The following is a 17150-nucleotide window of genomic DNA, read 5'->3' on the forward strand; positions in this document are numbered from 1 at the left end:
GGTACCGTTAAAATTGACGAGCATTTCAACTTTATTATGTCTTTCCCCAGCAATCTTCCTTCCGTAACAAATATCATTGATATTAATTAATTTATACTGTTTTCTTTAAAAAAAATTAAAAAAAATTGAAAGTATCTTTTAAATTTTATATTAATGTATCCGTACCCCCTTTTGAAAAAAAAAAATACATATCATGTACCTGTGTTTGTCCACCTTTAACCATAACTGGGACGAAGGTAGGGCTTTTAGAATCTATTTTCCTCATTTCTTTCACCTTAACGAATGAAGTGGTTGCATACTCCTATGTAGGGTACCGTTAAAACTGACGAGCATTTCACCTTATCCTTTCATATCGAGAGATTATGGCTTCCTTGTCCAACGATATGCTATTTAAAACTTTATTATGGATAAAGAGGTAAGGTAAGATTATACCCGTTAGTCATACTATATAATGTGTGGTTTAGATTTACAAAACAAGATACACTCATGTTCTTGAAGAACATTCATTCAATAACTAACCTGTGATCTGGAACCAAAAGAATCATTAAACTAAACCATACCACATTATTAGAATTCATAATTAGGATAGGATTTTCATCTTAGTATCTAAACAAAGACTATAGGGGAGAATCTAAATTCATTGTGTGGCCTATTGGATGCCCCAAAAGAGAACATATATACTATCTCCAACAATAATCAGCATCTGCATCATTTGGAGGAATCTTCAGATCCACCATAGCCATAAGGGTTTTTGCTAGCCCAATTCCATTGATCGCGGCACATCTCATCGACACCATATTTAGCCCTGCAACGAAAATAAATTTGTGAGAAAAAGAAAAATGACAGACACAAATAACAATTTAGGAAACCTTGGCCAATTTTTTTATATCAGAAGATGAAAACATTTCCTGCAAGTGTGAAAAGAACGAAAAAGACTAAAATAGACGTGAAAGTATTCAGTCATTTCATATCAAGGATGGTGACAACGAACAAAGTTCAGGCAGAAGGCTGTGAGCCTTAAGATGAGCTATAGCAAATTAATACTTACTTCCAATTAAGTTCCTTTTGGGCTTTCTCAGTTGATGCATAAACAACTTCAGCATCGCCCCGTCTTCGACCAGCCATTGCAAGTGGAATTTTCTGAACATTAATAAATTGTAAAATTAAGTTAGTCCTGTACTGAAGAGTAGCTTAATCCAAATATATTATAAATGAGTTTGTTCATGATGTTTTTTTAGGTTTAACTATTTAAACAACTTAAACATGAAATTGAACAGATCCGTTGCATACAAAGGGCATATGTTTGTTTTCTAAAATTTTGTTTGCTCATTTTCATGTTGTCTGTAGCAGTCAGAGGAACAAAACATGTGGTTAAGGTACAAATACAATCAGGGATGATGCACTGGGACATATGCATGAGTCAAAAAATAAAAAATAAAAAAACACTAATTTTATGCTTGTTTCACATATTTTCCATTCCATTGTATCACAGAATGAAAAATTAGGGCAAAATTGTATTTATAAAAAATGACAAAAAAATTGCTTTAAGTGTTACAACACTATCAGTCTGTTAGTCTATTACCTTTCCAGAGGCTTTTTCAAAAGCCTTTACCATCTCCAAAACTGATGTTCCCTTTCCTGTTCCCAAGTTATAAACCTCACAACCTGTATGCAAACAGTTCGAAATTTTACCAACATAACATTAAATAAAAAGGAAATCCAGAAATAAGGGTCAAACGGAAAAGTTATCATTGGCTTATATAGAAATCAAATACTAATTTACATTCACAAATCACAATCATTGCTGCTACAGTTTAGCAAAACTAACACAGTAAATTATTAGAAGAAAATAACAAATTTGGAATAATACCTATTTTAGTATCATCCAGTTTACGCAGTGCAGCAATGTGCCCATCTGCTAAATCAACAACATGAATGTAATCACGAACCTGAGAAAAAAATAACATCAACCCTGTAAGATCCTCTGAAAAATTCAAAGGTAGATCTTAAAAATTGAGAATATACACATGTCAGAATAGCCTAACAGTGACTATGGTAGCTCAGGATATCCTAATCAACAAAACATTGCAAACAAAAGCGAAAAGTGTATAGTGTTAGTGTGTGAGCATTGCATACAATCTTTCAATGAAAAATTACAAAAACAAGTCAAAGACAGTGAGAACATACTCCAGTGCCGTCACTTGTTTTATAATCGTTTCCAAAAACTGTCAATGCAGGGCGTCTACCAACTGCAACTTGTTGAACAAAGGGCATGAGGTTGTTTGGAATTCCACGAGGATCCTCACCTATATAACCACTAGGGTGTGCACCAACAGGGTTGAAGTATCTCAACAGCATAATTTTCCAATTTGAATCTGCACGGTAGATATCACGACAAATTTCTTCAATGATAAGCTGAAAAGACAAATCTCTCATCAGATATTTTTGTTAGTTTCCAAGGCAAACATTACTACCGGTAATATTCAACAAATTACAAAATTATTATCAAAACCTTTTTTCTTATTGCAAGTTGCCATCAATTTCACTATTCAACAACTTCCTAGTCGTACCTTGGTTCGTCCATATGGGTTTGCTGCGGACAAAGGGAACTCCTCAGTACATGGAACCTTCTCTGGCCAGCCATATACAGTTGCTGAAGATGAGAACACAAGCTGAAATCATTCAAGAAATATAAAATCAGTTAAATATTGCAGCATCATAAAAATATAATGAGTAACCATTTCCACAAGACACTTCAAAATAAGAGGGGACTATAAGAAAGAAACATGTAGCTTCTGTTTAATTATTTTAAACAAACAATTGTAATTTAATGATTGATACTTTCCCACTACTAGTACTAAAATGAACATGACATTATAACCCATTAAGGACCCTGATTCCGGTCACACAAATTGAAATGCTATGGAATAGTGACGATATTCATCAATATAATTTACATTCTCAATGCAGTTGAAGCGAATCATAAAGGACTCAAAAGGTCAAAACTAAAATGAACACACACCTTCTTGCATCCATTGGCAGCCATGACTTCAAATAGAACGATTGTCCCAATCAAGTTGTTGTCAAAGTAGAGTAGTGGTTTCTCCACACTTTCACCTACTGCTTTCAGTCCAGCAAAATGTATGACTGCATCAAACCTTCAACAAAAATACACATACATGAATTTGCAAATCAGTGATCACGTAAAACTACAAGAGAACGTGATGCACCGACAAAAAATCATTGATATTTCTTTTTCCTTTTTTTCAATTACAAAATTTTCTGCCTTAATATCCTTACTTTGTGGAAGAAAAAACTTTCTGGAGGCCCTCTCTGTCCCGTAGGTCCAACTGCAGTTGGGAAAATATAATCGAGAGTCAATCCTCCCCACTTATCAATAATTAAGAAAATATAAATAATCAAAACCAGTCTGCAACACAGAATCATCAGGGGATGACCAGAACACAAATTGGATCTTAATAACAAACATAATCCAAACTCACATCACATCACATCCAATGTACATTATGTACTTGTCGCACTAATTGTGAAACACACATAACTCGAACCTGTCACGGTCTGTTTATCATTAAATATGGAATAAAGCACAAAACTTTTGCTTTTACCTGTCGGTGGGGGCCACCACAAGGCGAAATAAGCCCCGTAAAAAAAATACACGAATCCAATTACCCAAAAAGAAAAACAATTGTTAAATCGAAATCAACAATAGAAGACACAGAACCATCAAATTTTGAGAACCGTGCAACCAATGAAAATCCAATTTTTATTATTTTAAAATAGAAAAGAAAACGGTTGAACTTGAACCCCCATGGCATACCTTCTGAAAGGAAAGGTTATTTGCGAATTCTCCAGCCAGTGTCTTGACTCTGGCGATGGCGGCTTCGGAAGAATTGTCGAAGTTGTCGAGGGCGAAGACTTTGTATCCGCCGAGGAGAAGCTGAAGGACGGTGTGGCTACCGATGTAACCGGCTCCGCCGGTAACCAGAATTGTTTGGGTTGGCATAGTCGAGAGAGAAACGGAAGGAGTGAATGAGTAAACGGTAATGAATAGAGTGGTTTTGAATGGCAACAGAGAAGAGAAAAGAAAGGGTGCGTTATATTTATACAAGTTAAGAAATTGTTACGCGCAGGAAGCTTTTGGAGATGGCGAGAATTCCTTCTCTGTGTGACACGTTCATTATAAAGTCGTATATTACTACGTTGCTTTGTTCAGCAAAAATTTCATCTTATTTTAAAAATTATTTTTATTCCCAAGGTCCAGATCAGCCACGTGGAGTTCCAGTGTGTGTTCGGTTCTGCTTTTTGTCTTTCGTGTTTCTTATTTTTTCCACAGCAGTCATCGCAATTTTCTATTTTCTAATGATTCTTTCGTTAAAAAAAAATAAATGATTCTAATTTTATTTTTTTGTGTGATTCTTTTTTTTATTATTATTACTGATTGGCTGAATAGAAAATGTTAGACAGTTACACTCTCTGGTTGGAGTTTTTGTTTGTTGCTTTAGTGGTTATTATAAAATGGAATTATGGCATTGGTTGTTACAATTTTCGTATACTATATCGACGGCTGTGTAATATACGGGATAATTTTTTAATTCATTCATAATACTTCATAAATTGTTTGTTTGGTGGGAGATAATAATTCAGAAGTTGTTTGCTTTTAAAAATTCTTATAATTAATAATTAATATACCTTCTGTTACATGTCTTATACGTGAAAATTTGTTTGCGTGGATTTTGTGAAAAAAATTATACTGTATTTTTCTTATTTAAATAAATTAAAATAAATAAATAAACAATTTTTATAGTTAGGTGAACAATTATTTAAAAAAATTAAAAAAAATTGAGATAAAAAAGATATTGAAAGAGAAAAAGTGATTTAAATCTATGAGTAAAATAAAAAAAGGACAAAATGGTCCATATAAAAATGAAAACTAAAACAGTTATTAAAAGAAATATATTTTTTATATAATGATATGGATTATATGAAGAAAAAAAATTATGTGAATTTCGAGTAAAATTTCTTATAAATGAAATATTCTTTATGAAAATTTTGTGAAAAAAAAATAGTGTAATTTGTTACTTATATTTATTTTAAAATTGTTCATAATTAATAATTAATATTTTATAATGTCCTTCTGGTTTCAATTTTCTATAATTATTTTTTTAGAAATATCGTAGGAAAATAATATTATGAAGTGGAATTATTGCATATGAAAAATATAGGGGGAAAAATATTGCATGAAGAATTTAAGGCAAAGTTATCTGTTTAAAAAATTTAGTACACTTTTTTTTGTTTATATTTAATTTAGAACTGTTCATAATTAATGATTTACTATGGTATATATTAGTTTCGGATTCTTATAATTAATGTTTTTTTTTATTTTTGTTGAAAATCTCGGAGGAAAATAATAATTTAGAAATTGTTTATTTAGAGAAAAATAATAATACTTTAAAAGTTTTTCTTTTTAGTTTTATTTATTTTAGATCCTCTCATATTGATAATTAATATAATTAATATTTTATTTTATTATGTTGTTACAATTTCAATTTTCTTTTACGTGAATTTTGTGGAGAAAAAAATTAGCATAATTTTTCTTATTTATATTACATATAAAAAATTTACGTGAATTTTTGTTACAATTTCTTATACATTAAATATTCTTTATTGGAATCTTGTGAAATAAATTTTAACATAATTTTATTATTTATATTCATTTTAAAAATTCTCATAATTAATAATTAATATAATTAATATTTTATTAAGTCATTAAAGTTTCAGTTTGTTATAATTTTTTTTGTTGAAAAAACTCGTAGAAACATAATATTATGGAGATAAATTATTGCATATAGAAAATATACAAAAAAGAAAAATTATTATATGAAAAATTTATGATGAAATTGTTCACTTTTATTATAAGTAAGATAATATAAGATTGTTGTCACTATTTGATATGGTTCTTTCTAACATTATTGTACTTTAATGATGGAATAATTTATTAATGTAATTTTAAAAGTCTACTTTTCTTTGTTAGCACTAAAGAGGGATTTTCTTTGTTAAATGACATTTATTGGTGATACCGTAATTGAACAGGATTTGTACCCTAAAAAATTTAAGACATTTACTGTTAGTTATTCCGTCCTTTTGTATATATTTAAATTTCTCTTTATCTAACGAAATTAAAATATAGTTAACAGTTAACACAAACATGCATATTGACTTTCGACTTGGCATCATGGATCTGAAGAACTTAAAATGTGTAAATCAAAACAAATAGAAGTATACTTAACTTAGGTTCAACTCCTTTATTCAATGACTTTAATTTTGGAGCGTTACTTTACTTAGGTTCAACTCCATTATTTAATACCTTTATTTTTAATTTCACTTCAACTCATTTAGTTCATAAATATTCACTAAGTTAACTAGTGAGTCAAATTTAGTAAGTTAACTAGTTACTAGCATATGATTTGATTTGAGTTAATACATTATATAGTTCTTGAAATTGATAGTGTATGATATATTAGTCTCTTTGCATATGTATATACGTAATGATATTTTAATGTATATATATGTATGTATATCAGCCCCTTGATTTGCATATTCGTAATTATATAAAAACAAAACCTTATTTGTTATAATCTATAATTAAAATACTAGTTTATATACATAAACATGGGTTAAGCCCACTTTTTTTTTAATCTTCCCCTTTTTTTTTAATAATTTCCACTTTTTTTTATTAGAATAACTTTCTTTAATTTATTTAAATTTATTATTATAATAATAATTTTTGCAAATTCAAATTCAGAATTTATTTTCTAATAAAATTCTATGATTATTTCATTTTTTTATTAGAAATAATTTTTTTCCAAATATCAACAATATTTTTATTCTTCCTTAAAATATTAATACTATTACTTGTTTTTCTTTAAAAAAAATAAATAAAAAAAGCCCCTTTCGACCGATGACTTATGCCTTTAAAACTAAGTTAAAAGTGTCATATTTGATTCAATTCCTAAATAAGTAATCTGTCAATATGAATGGTATATCTCTTTGTTACTACATATACTTATTATTATATTATATAATATTATAAAATATAAATAACTGGGATTAGAATCTATATTTATATAATATATAAATATATAGATAGATTATTTGCATAATAACTCATTAAAGAATAAAAAATTGGATTTGTCTAATGAATTAAATATAGTTAAAAATAATTAATTAATATTATATTTTGACTTATATCAATTAAATGGGTTCTTTCTAAAAGGATTCTTCATTTTTCATTTTTACATAAATATACTCACCGATTCAAATTGTTTCATAGAATATTTTTAAATGGATTGAATATGTCTTGTAATTAAACCAAATTATATTTCTCGGCTTAGTATGAGAGTCTCACAACTTAAAATTTATAAATTTCTTACTGTTATATGTTTTACCGTTTCTTTTATGCTATTATAGTTTTTTAATAAATAATATAGTAACAAAAGAAATATTTTGTGCTTCTAAAATATTTTGATAGCTATTAACCGTTATTCCTTATTCCTGAATTAAAATATACAAATAATTATTTTAATGAGTAGCTACATGTTAGTTTTAGGATAAAATAAAAATAAATCAACTCATATATATTAATCATAAATGTCTATCTTATGCTATAATAATTTTATGATTTTTTTTCAACGAAAAAAGTTTTTTTTTTAGAGATTTTTCTAACTTTATATCTAATTTAGTTTTTATTTATTATAACTATTTATGAGTTAAATTTTAATATTTTTAAAATGAATATTTAATGAAAAAATAATATAATATTACAATATAAATTATTTACCAAAAATTAAAAATATAATTCATATATTAAAAATTATTTATTTATTTAAATTTTAAATATAATTTATATATTTAAATACATTATTTATTTAAATACATAATTTATTTTTAATTTTAATTTTATATAATAAACATTCAATATATGCATTACACATACTAAAATACTAGTATATAAATAAATCCAAAATGAAAATCATAAAGTGATTACTAGAAGGAGTATTATATATATATATATATATGAGGGTTCAAACGATACCGGTGTAACTTTAACTAAGTGTTACACTGCTCAATAACTTTATATTAAATGTGAAGTTTGTAAATCTAACCGTTAGATTGAAAGTTCATATCTCTTAGATCATATATGTCAAATTTTGTTAAAATTGAACAACAACTTGAAGGTAATCAAAGTGTTCATATTTTAGTATATTTTGAAATGTATATATTACGTCAATTTTGTTTTATGAGAATGAAGTATCAAATCATCTTAGATTAATATAAAATTTGATATATATGATCTAAGAGATATGAACTTTCAATCTAACGGTTGGATTTACAAACTTCACATTTAATATAAAGTTATTGAACGGTGTAACACTTAGTTAAAGTTACACCGGTGTCGTTTGAACCCTCCTCATATATATATATATATATATATATATATATATAGGGAGAGAGAGAGAGAGATGAGTTCAAACGATACCGGTGTAACTTTTACTAAGTGTTACACCGCTTAATAACTTTATATTAAATGTGAATTTTGAAAATCTAATCGTTAGATTGATAGTTTATATTTCTTAGATCATATACATCAAATTTTATATTAATCTAAAATGATTTGATACTTCATTCTCATAAAATAAAATTGACGTAATATATACATTTTAAAATATACTAAAATATGAATATTTTGATTACCTTCAAATTGTTGTTTAATTTTAACAAAATTTGATTACCTTAAAGTTTTGGATTATAATGTAGTGTCAAACTTACTTATGTGATTTTACTCACTATCTATAAATAGAATGATCTTTAATGTTTAACTTCCCTAACCAATATAGATGATCTAATTAACCAAATTAGTGTAACAATACTTATTATTAAATGACTAAAATTCATACAATAAATTTATGTATTTTTAGTATTATTTTTAATTAAAATAATATTACCTCTATTTCTATTTATATGACTGAATTTAAAAACATTGTTTATTCATTTATTTAAGACTCAATTCATATTGTGTCATATATTATAGTGTATTTTCTTAATTTGGTGAAATACATTAATTATAATTTTTTAATGTACTTTAAGTGATAAAAATAAATATGAATACCAATTAAGAGAGATAAACACTATAAGGCATGCACACTAATTAATTAAAAAAAATACATAAATATTAATTAAAAAAGTGAAATAATGTAAGAGTAATTTTTTTAAAAATATATATAAATAAAATAAATTTATTATTATTAGTTAAATTAATTTTTTTAAAATTTTAATGTGAATTATGTAATTAAGTGTTATATATAAAAACGAAATTTGTATAATTAAAAAAATAAATATGGATTATCAAAATAATATTATTAACTTTTTTTAGAGTACAGCGTAAAAGAAAAGCTAAAATGTAGTCCGTAAGTTTTGTCATTACTATAACAGTCAAAATAAAGTAAATGCACTCCTCAAAAAAAAAAAAAAAAAAAAAAGAATTTGTAAATTGTAATCTCACGACACTACGACAGCATGTGTATGTTTTGCATTTTAACTTTGAAATTTCAAAGGCTTGTTTGGCAAAAGCCTGAAGAGGCGATTAAGCAATCTTCGCTTGTGTAGACCAAACTGGTCGTTGACTTTTTATAATACAAAATTATAAATCATTGTTTTTTTGTGAACTCATCTTTACTCTACTTTTTTATTTATTACATTATTTATCTTTTATATTTATACCTTTTCTTCGCATTTCTCCCTTATTTCTTTTCTAATTTATACATATAATAATGCTGTAAAAAAATTATACATATAATAATTTCTTAAGAACTAATGAAAGTATTTATGTTAATAATTTATATAAACTAAAAGGAAAATTTCACTACCCTCCCCTCTTTTTACATGATACAACTTTTTTTTTTCTTTAATTCTTAAGTAAACACTAACACTCTTTTATTTATTTATTTAAATAATATATATAACTCCTTATATTATATAGTATCATTTGCATACTGTTAAGAGAGAACAAAATATTAATATATAAAATAATTTCTTAAGAACTAATAATGTAAAAATATTTATGCTAATAATTTATATAAACTAAAAGAAAAATTACACTAGATCTCTTGGAGTTTTTTTAAAAAGACACACACTTCATTTTTATTTTTTAAGTGACCACTAATCTTTTTATTATTTAATTATATAAGTGACACATCAAATCTCTTATATGGAGATAAAATTATTTATATATTGTTAAGAGAAAACAAATTATTAATATAAGTGTTAACAATTGAATAAAACTTGATCTCGTATCCAGTTTTAACTCTTAAATTATATTATAAACCCATGCGTGATTTAAAAAATATATAAATTTCAAGAATTTATTTTAAACAATAGATCGAGAAATTATTATTTTTAAAATTGAAAAATAATGAAAGTTCTCATAGAGAAAATATAACATTGTACGTAATTAAGATCTCATCCGGTGAAAATGTCACCGGAGAGATTCACTCCTCCCTTTCAGTTTATGATTTTTTTTCCCTAATAAGGATTTTTTAGTAAGCTACACAATATATATTTGCGTAGTATGACTTAGAGCACGTGTATGATCACTACTAGAAAAATTAATATTTTGATGGAAAAAATATCGTCACTAATAGTGACAAATTTGGTGAAGGAAATTTAATTTTTGTGACGGACTACCATTTATTGAAATTTGTGACGAATTTTGTGACGAATTAAATTTTGTCTCTGAAAAATCCATCACAATTTTTGTAAATATATATAAATTGACTTTTATTTATTTTCTCTTTTTCTATTTTAACTGATGACATCATTTCAAAAGAGTTTAGTGGTTTTTAAAAACTAAAAGAAAGGTGTGTGTAATTTAAATAAATCTTAGAGGAGGTGAATACAATGCTTCCTAAACAAAACTCTAATTATAATCAGAAAATACTTTCGTCTGCCAAAGAAAGTGAGCGATAGTTTCTTAAATGTTTGGAAACTTCTAGTGAATCTATATCAATATTTTCAAAATCGAATCAATCATTGGACTAATTTACACATTAGTTCAAAGTTCAATGATTTAATCATAGTTAAACTTTGATCAAATTGATATTAATAAAATAATAATAATGATTATTATCAATACAAAAATAATATTAAATATATGTATAAAATTAAAAATTTATAACACTAAATATTAAAATAAAGTATTATTTATATTTTTTAACATTTAATATACACATAAAATTCTAAATTATATATTATATAATATTTAAGTTTAAATTTTAATAAAATATAACAATGTCTATTAATAATAACAACACTATATCTAGAATAAAATATATCAAATTAATATAATATAAACTTTAAAATAAATATATTAAAATTTGTAAATTAACATAAGTTATTAAATTATATTTATGAGACAAGTATTAAAAATAAGTTATTTTAATTTATAATTTTTTTATTGAATATGACTTTTATTAAAAATATTTTAAATTATATTTTAAAGAAACTTATTGGATCGATTCAAACTGTTTTCATCAATTCTAGATCGGTTCTATCGAGTTTTATTAGTTCAATGTAGAACAATTTTCTAGTCAAACTGAAAAAGAGTCGATTATCGGTTGAACCGGTCTGATTGATCAATTAGATCCGATTTTCACAACAATGATTTATATATCTAAACTTCTAACCATTAATTATAAAAATTGCACAAGCTTTGTAAAAAAATACAAAAATAAAAATTAATTTTTTCCTCACTTGTATTATCTTTAAGAGATAATCATGTTCAAACTACATATAAATATTAAATACAACCCAAGGTTGAATCATTTGAATAATATATTCAAATTTGATCTTTAATGAAAATAAGTCTTAATTAAATTTTATTTACTTCTTAACTAAATCATGTTTTTTTAAAATAAATTTTTAAAACACTAGTGCAAAACAAAAACAAAAACTGAATATATCCGCAAACACATTTTTAACTAAAAATTAAACCTTGGTTGCTGTAATATTGTAGGTATTACCCCTTCTTGTTAATTAAAAGATTGAATTTTTAAACAAAAATAATAGGTTGTTTTTATTTATAATTTATCCAAAAGTTTTAATTTGCGCATACACTTTCTCTTACTTAATTTGTGCCTACGGTATGGTCTCTAATTCATTAATCAATGTTTAGCTTTGACTTTAGAAGCTTGATCTTTCAAAGTCAAAATGTTTGCATTTTCAAATAAAATAGGAACATCCTCTGACAGTTTCACTGCAATAGGAACAGTCTTTGCCTTCTGGGGGGATTTCATCATGTTCATGGCTTTTTAGACCGGCGATATCTGGATGATCTTTTACTTTCATTATCTCATTTCCATACATTCAATAATTTATTTTATAATATTTTTTAATAAATATTTCATAATTTTAAATTTTATTGTATTCAATTTTCGGAACTTACAATTACTTAAATATCTTATGATAATAGTAAATAATAAAAAAGAATTAAATTTATTAAGGTTACTATTTTTTCAGCGAAAGGTTATCACTTATCAGCATGAGGTGTGCCAACGAGGGACTTAGAATTTCCCATGACGAAGCAAGACAATTGCGAGTTAAATGTTTCAGTGATCGTCAAGACATTGTGGAGTGTGTTGTGCTGTTGTGTGTTCTGATTGAATCCGACAAAGAGATTATTCAAACCAACTTGACTCCTTCACATGAATTTAGCACCAACAAAACCCAGATCGGAGGATCCATTTGGTGTATGTTTGGTTATACGTTCAAAATGTAATTTAGAATAAAAATTATATTTAAAACGTAAAATTTATAACTAATAATTTTCATTCTAACGTGATTTATCACATTAAAAATTTGAACCAAATACACACTCAATTTTACACGACACATTACATCCATATATAGGCACCACCTACACAACCAATGATTCATCATGCCAAACTAACCAATACTCTCACTTCGTCACCTGCAGAATCACTTCATCAGTTTTCATCACCACACTCGAGAAAAGGAACCCTAAACCAGTCCAGTTACATCTACAATGATTAAGAGACAATTTTATAAAAAGGGTGATTTAGCTAATTGAATTAATAAAATCTCAACCATTCAAATTTAAGTAATATATCTAATGCTTCAAAATCATTCAAAGCATGTGACTCACCTAACTCTATACTTCATTTTTCTATTTATCCGCAAACCACTTATATCATTGCTTCATCATAGAATTTTTCTTTATATAATACGTCGTATTAGTTTTAATAATGATAAAAATTTGTGTAAACAAATTTGAATCTTTTCTCTATTCTTCTTGATACACACATCTTTCTTTAATTTTGAAGAGATTCTTTATCTAATTCGAGTACAATTACTTGTATTTTTAGCTTCTTCCGTCCCATTTTATCACTTTTATAAGTAATACAAGAAAAGAAATTATAATTAATATATATATATATATACACTTTATATAATTAATATTTATCTTTATATAAATAAAATTTATAATAAATATTTTTAATATATAAATAGTATTTTAACGAAAAAATTAATTAATAAATATTTTTAAACAAATAAATTATATTTATAATAAAACTCATTTTTTTTTAATTATTGACAATTTATTTAAAAAAGATCATATTCAATTTAGAAGTCGTCTTTATATAAATTAGAAGTCATATTTCCTTTGTCGAAAGTATTTTTTATTTATAGTTTTTCTTTAACAATAATATTTTTTTTAAAAATATCTTCTTATCTTTTCAATCTATCCTTTTATATTTATTTTTAAATTGAATTTTATTTTTTTTAAATTATTAATATGAACTCATATATATTAAACAAAAAAATTTATCTTTCGCAAAATTAGTTTTTAGAAGAAAAAAAATTCAACGAGTTTGTAAGAATTTTTTTAACTTTTTATCTAATTTAATTTTTATTTATCATAAATATTTATTAATTAAAATAATAATATTTAAAATAAATTATCAAAAAATAAAGATAAAACTTTGTTATGATACAAACTATTTATCACAAATTTAAAATATAACTTATATGTTTGAAAATATTTTTATATACTAATTTTAAATATAATTTATATATTATAACATAATATTGATTTATATACATAATTAATTATTAATTATAAATATATATAATAAAATATTAGTTGAAATTTAAACTTATAGCGAAATCGTTATAAAAAAAGGAGATTAATGTAAAATAAATATATATATTAAAAATAAATATTGTTTTGGTGATTTTTAAGGTGAGGGACTATAATAAACCTCTCATTCATATAAATTTAAAAACAATCATTAAATATATTGTTAAATAAATGCACATCCAACACACAAAGGTAATTGTGTAGGCTTAAAATAATAATGTACTTGTACACATTATATTCATCCAGAAATTGAACTGTGACACTTCTATGAGTTTAGATGACTTGAAGTTAGCTGTTGGAAGAGTTTTTCGCAATCATAAGAGAGTGATTTCTTTTGCTTTTGCTGTCAATATTAACTTTTGTCTTATTTTACATGCTGAGTTGTGAACGATCTATATTAGAATTAATATTGTTTGGAATAAAAGTTTTAGAAATGTTATTGTCGATCGAGATAGATTTGTTGACTGTTGTTAGGCTTTTTTTAGGGTGATTGTAATTTTGATCATCCTTGCGCTCAACTAGTTCAAAGTATTAAATCGTTTATGATTGTTAATGGTTGTTTATAGTGGTTTCATGCTTTTGTGTGAAACCAAACAAGTTATATACAATTTAGCTTATTTTGAAATATTTCTCAATAAAGATTTGTAAATTTTTTATGTTGTTTTAGCTTTATTTATTGTATGTGTATAGGTTGATATGACCTCTATTTTTTTCTCTCATAATTTTTAATTGATCTTTATTGAAGTTTTTAACCCATTCAATTCAAAAAATAAGTACTAATGTATAATATTCATATCAAATCTATAAAAAAAATGTTAATATAGAAGTTGATTAGTATGCTAGATAATAAAAAATAACATTATATAATCATTTTTATAAAACTATACTTTTTTTAATACTAGCTCATTTGATTTCATTTAGTTTTTTTTTTTAAATTATTTTACGCAGTATTATTTGAAAAGGAAAAAAATCCAAATTGAATGTGTTGTATAATTTATTATGTTTATCATTTGAATTTTTATGATTTCCTGATTGGAAAAAAGTAAGGACCTTGTTCTGTATCCTTGGAGGAGCCACACACACTGCAATCATCGTACGCCAACTGTCTCCTTTGACTCTTTGAGTTCTCTTTTAGGTAAGGTTGAAACTTTAAATTTTTAGCTTTATCGTTGTAGGCTTGTAGGACCAACCATCTCTGCTCCTTGAACTTGTGCCTTGGTATCTAAACTAAAATAGAGAACATGGAATCAGAATCTGAAGTACCCGTTAATCTATCAAGTCTTTGGGAGCAAAACAAAAGCACCGACAAGGACAGCCAGAAAAAGGAATAAAAATGAAAATAAACAACACTCATAAGACATGGAATCATCTCAACAATCATTACATTGAAATTTGACCAATGGTGGTAATCATGGTAAATTCATAATATTTCAATTTGGGGAATCCTATCTTACCCTTAGATTAATGATGGAGAATAACATAATTAACATGACATTTAGTATGATTAATTCAATAATGTAAATAATTAAATGATTCTTTTGCCTAAATCATACAAGTATTTTTCACTCAAAACAATTTTATTTAAATTGAAAATATTTATAACATAGTCATACTAGTTTTTATACTCTTTGTTTAGTACAATCGAAATATCGAAGAAATTAGAAGTTAATTCTATTTTCATGTAATTTTTTGTTTACTCAAATAGAAAATATCTGTAATTATCTTAGTTTTAAAAGAAAAAAATAATAAGTGAGTAAATCAATTCCATTAACATTCATGCATGTACTTGATTTTTATAAAAAAAAAAAAGTAGAAGAAGAAGAAACGGCAGTAAAAAAATTAAAATGCTATAATAAATTACGAGAAAATTGAGTTTTACTAGTTTTTTTTTTACCCCAACCTTTACTAGTTTATTAAACAATTAGTTTTGGGACAAAAGGGAATGGGTAATTCATGTTTGAAGAGAAAAAAGGGAATCAGAGCTTGGAAAATGGACAACCCACCGACGTTATAAAATTCAGAATATGTTTGTTAGATAATTTATTATAAGGGAAATATCTGTGAGGGAACAGTTGATTGTGAATAATTGCATAAATGAATTGTATTTGAACTGGCCCTGTTCTTTGTTTTGTTACTTGTTAGGAGATGCCAGGTTTACTGCTCTCGGCTCTTTCTAATTTCTATGCCTAATTTTGATGACCAAACCCACCAAAAGCAGAGGACTCAGGGCATCGTTTCTGACTTTATAGGAAAACTTAGGTGGACACCAAATTCTATTAATATTTAGAAAACAAGTCATATAATACAATAAGAAGAAAAAAAATATAATTGTTGCTAAAGTGTTTAAAATATATAAACATGCATAGATATCATTACACCATTTTTAGAAGTAACATACGTTTTTTTCATTAAAGATATTTTTCGGTTAATGGTCAAAGATTAGTTCCTTTCAAAAGATAAAAATTATTGAAGAAAATTTTGTCTCTCCTAAGTAAATTTTTCTCATTAAACATGCGCAGCAATCAAACTTTTAATAATATGCTTAAGTAACATACTAATAATAATCATTTGATTTTCTTTTGGGCTATATTTGGTTGGAAACTAATAGAATGTTAATTTTTAGAGGAGTAATCTGATTTATTTTTGTGCCGTTGGTAGTAAGTGAAAAATAAGAGAAAACTTTTACTCCATACATCTTTAATGGAATGATAATTTCATATTTAAGGAATTAATCATGCTTTTTTACAGCAATTAACCATGTTATGCCTTCTAATATCCTCCCATTAATCCTTCGATTATTTTATAAGATCCTACTAATAAGTGTCTTAAAGCCATTCATTAAGTAATCAATAAATAATCTTTATTAAAAAAATTACAGTGAGATTACATTAAAAATCACAATGGAGAGACATTATTA

General features: G+C 25.5%; 1 protein-coding gene across 1 annotated transcript; it reads right to left on the minus strand.

Annotated features, from left to right (window-relative positions):
* Positions 1-416: 416 nt before the first annotated feature.
* On the minus strand, positions 417-4209 carry LOC109805936 (UDP-glucose 4-epimerase GEPI48). The gene is made up of 9 exons (XM_020368234.3): positions 3839-4209; positions 3301-3350; positions 3023-3158; positions 2571-2672; positions 2188-2415; positions 1871-1949; positions 1583-1665; positions 1049-1140; positions 417-805 (listed from the first exon to the last, which is right to left on the minus strand). The coding sequence occupies exons 1-9, from the start codon at positions 4022-4024 to the stop codon at positions 709-711; spliced, it is 1053 nt and encodes a 350-aa protein (XP_020223823.1). The 5' UTR covers positions 4025-4209; the 3' UTR covers positions 417-708.
* Between the last annotated feature and the right edge of the window lie 12941 nt (positions 4210-17150).

Source organism: Cajanus cajan, chromosome 2, assembly GCF_000230855.2.
Source record: "Cajanus cajan strain Asha chromosome 2, NIPB_CcT2T_4, whole genome shotgun sequence".
Taxonomy (NCBI): Eukaryota; Viridiplantae; Streptophyta; class Magnoliopsida; order Fabales; family Fabaceae; genus Cajanus; species Cajanus cajan.

Excerpts from the sequence above, each read along its gene's own strand:
- LOC109805936 (XM_020368234.3), bottom strand. The coding sequence starts at position 4,024 with ATGCCAACCCAAACAATTCTGGTTACCGGCGGAGCCGGTTACATCGGT. Across the intron at positions 2,673-3,022 it reads CTGCCAATGGATGCAAGAAG|CTTGTGTTCTCATCTTCAGC; the intron begins GTGTGTGTTCAT and ends GAATGATTTCAG. Across the intron at positions 806-1,048 it reads CAAAAGGAACTTAATTGGAA|GGCTAAATATGGTGTCGATG; the intron begins GTAAGTATTAAT and ends TTTTCGTTGCAG.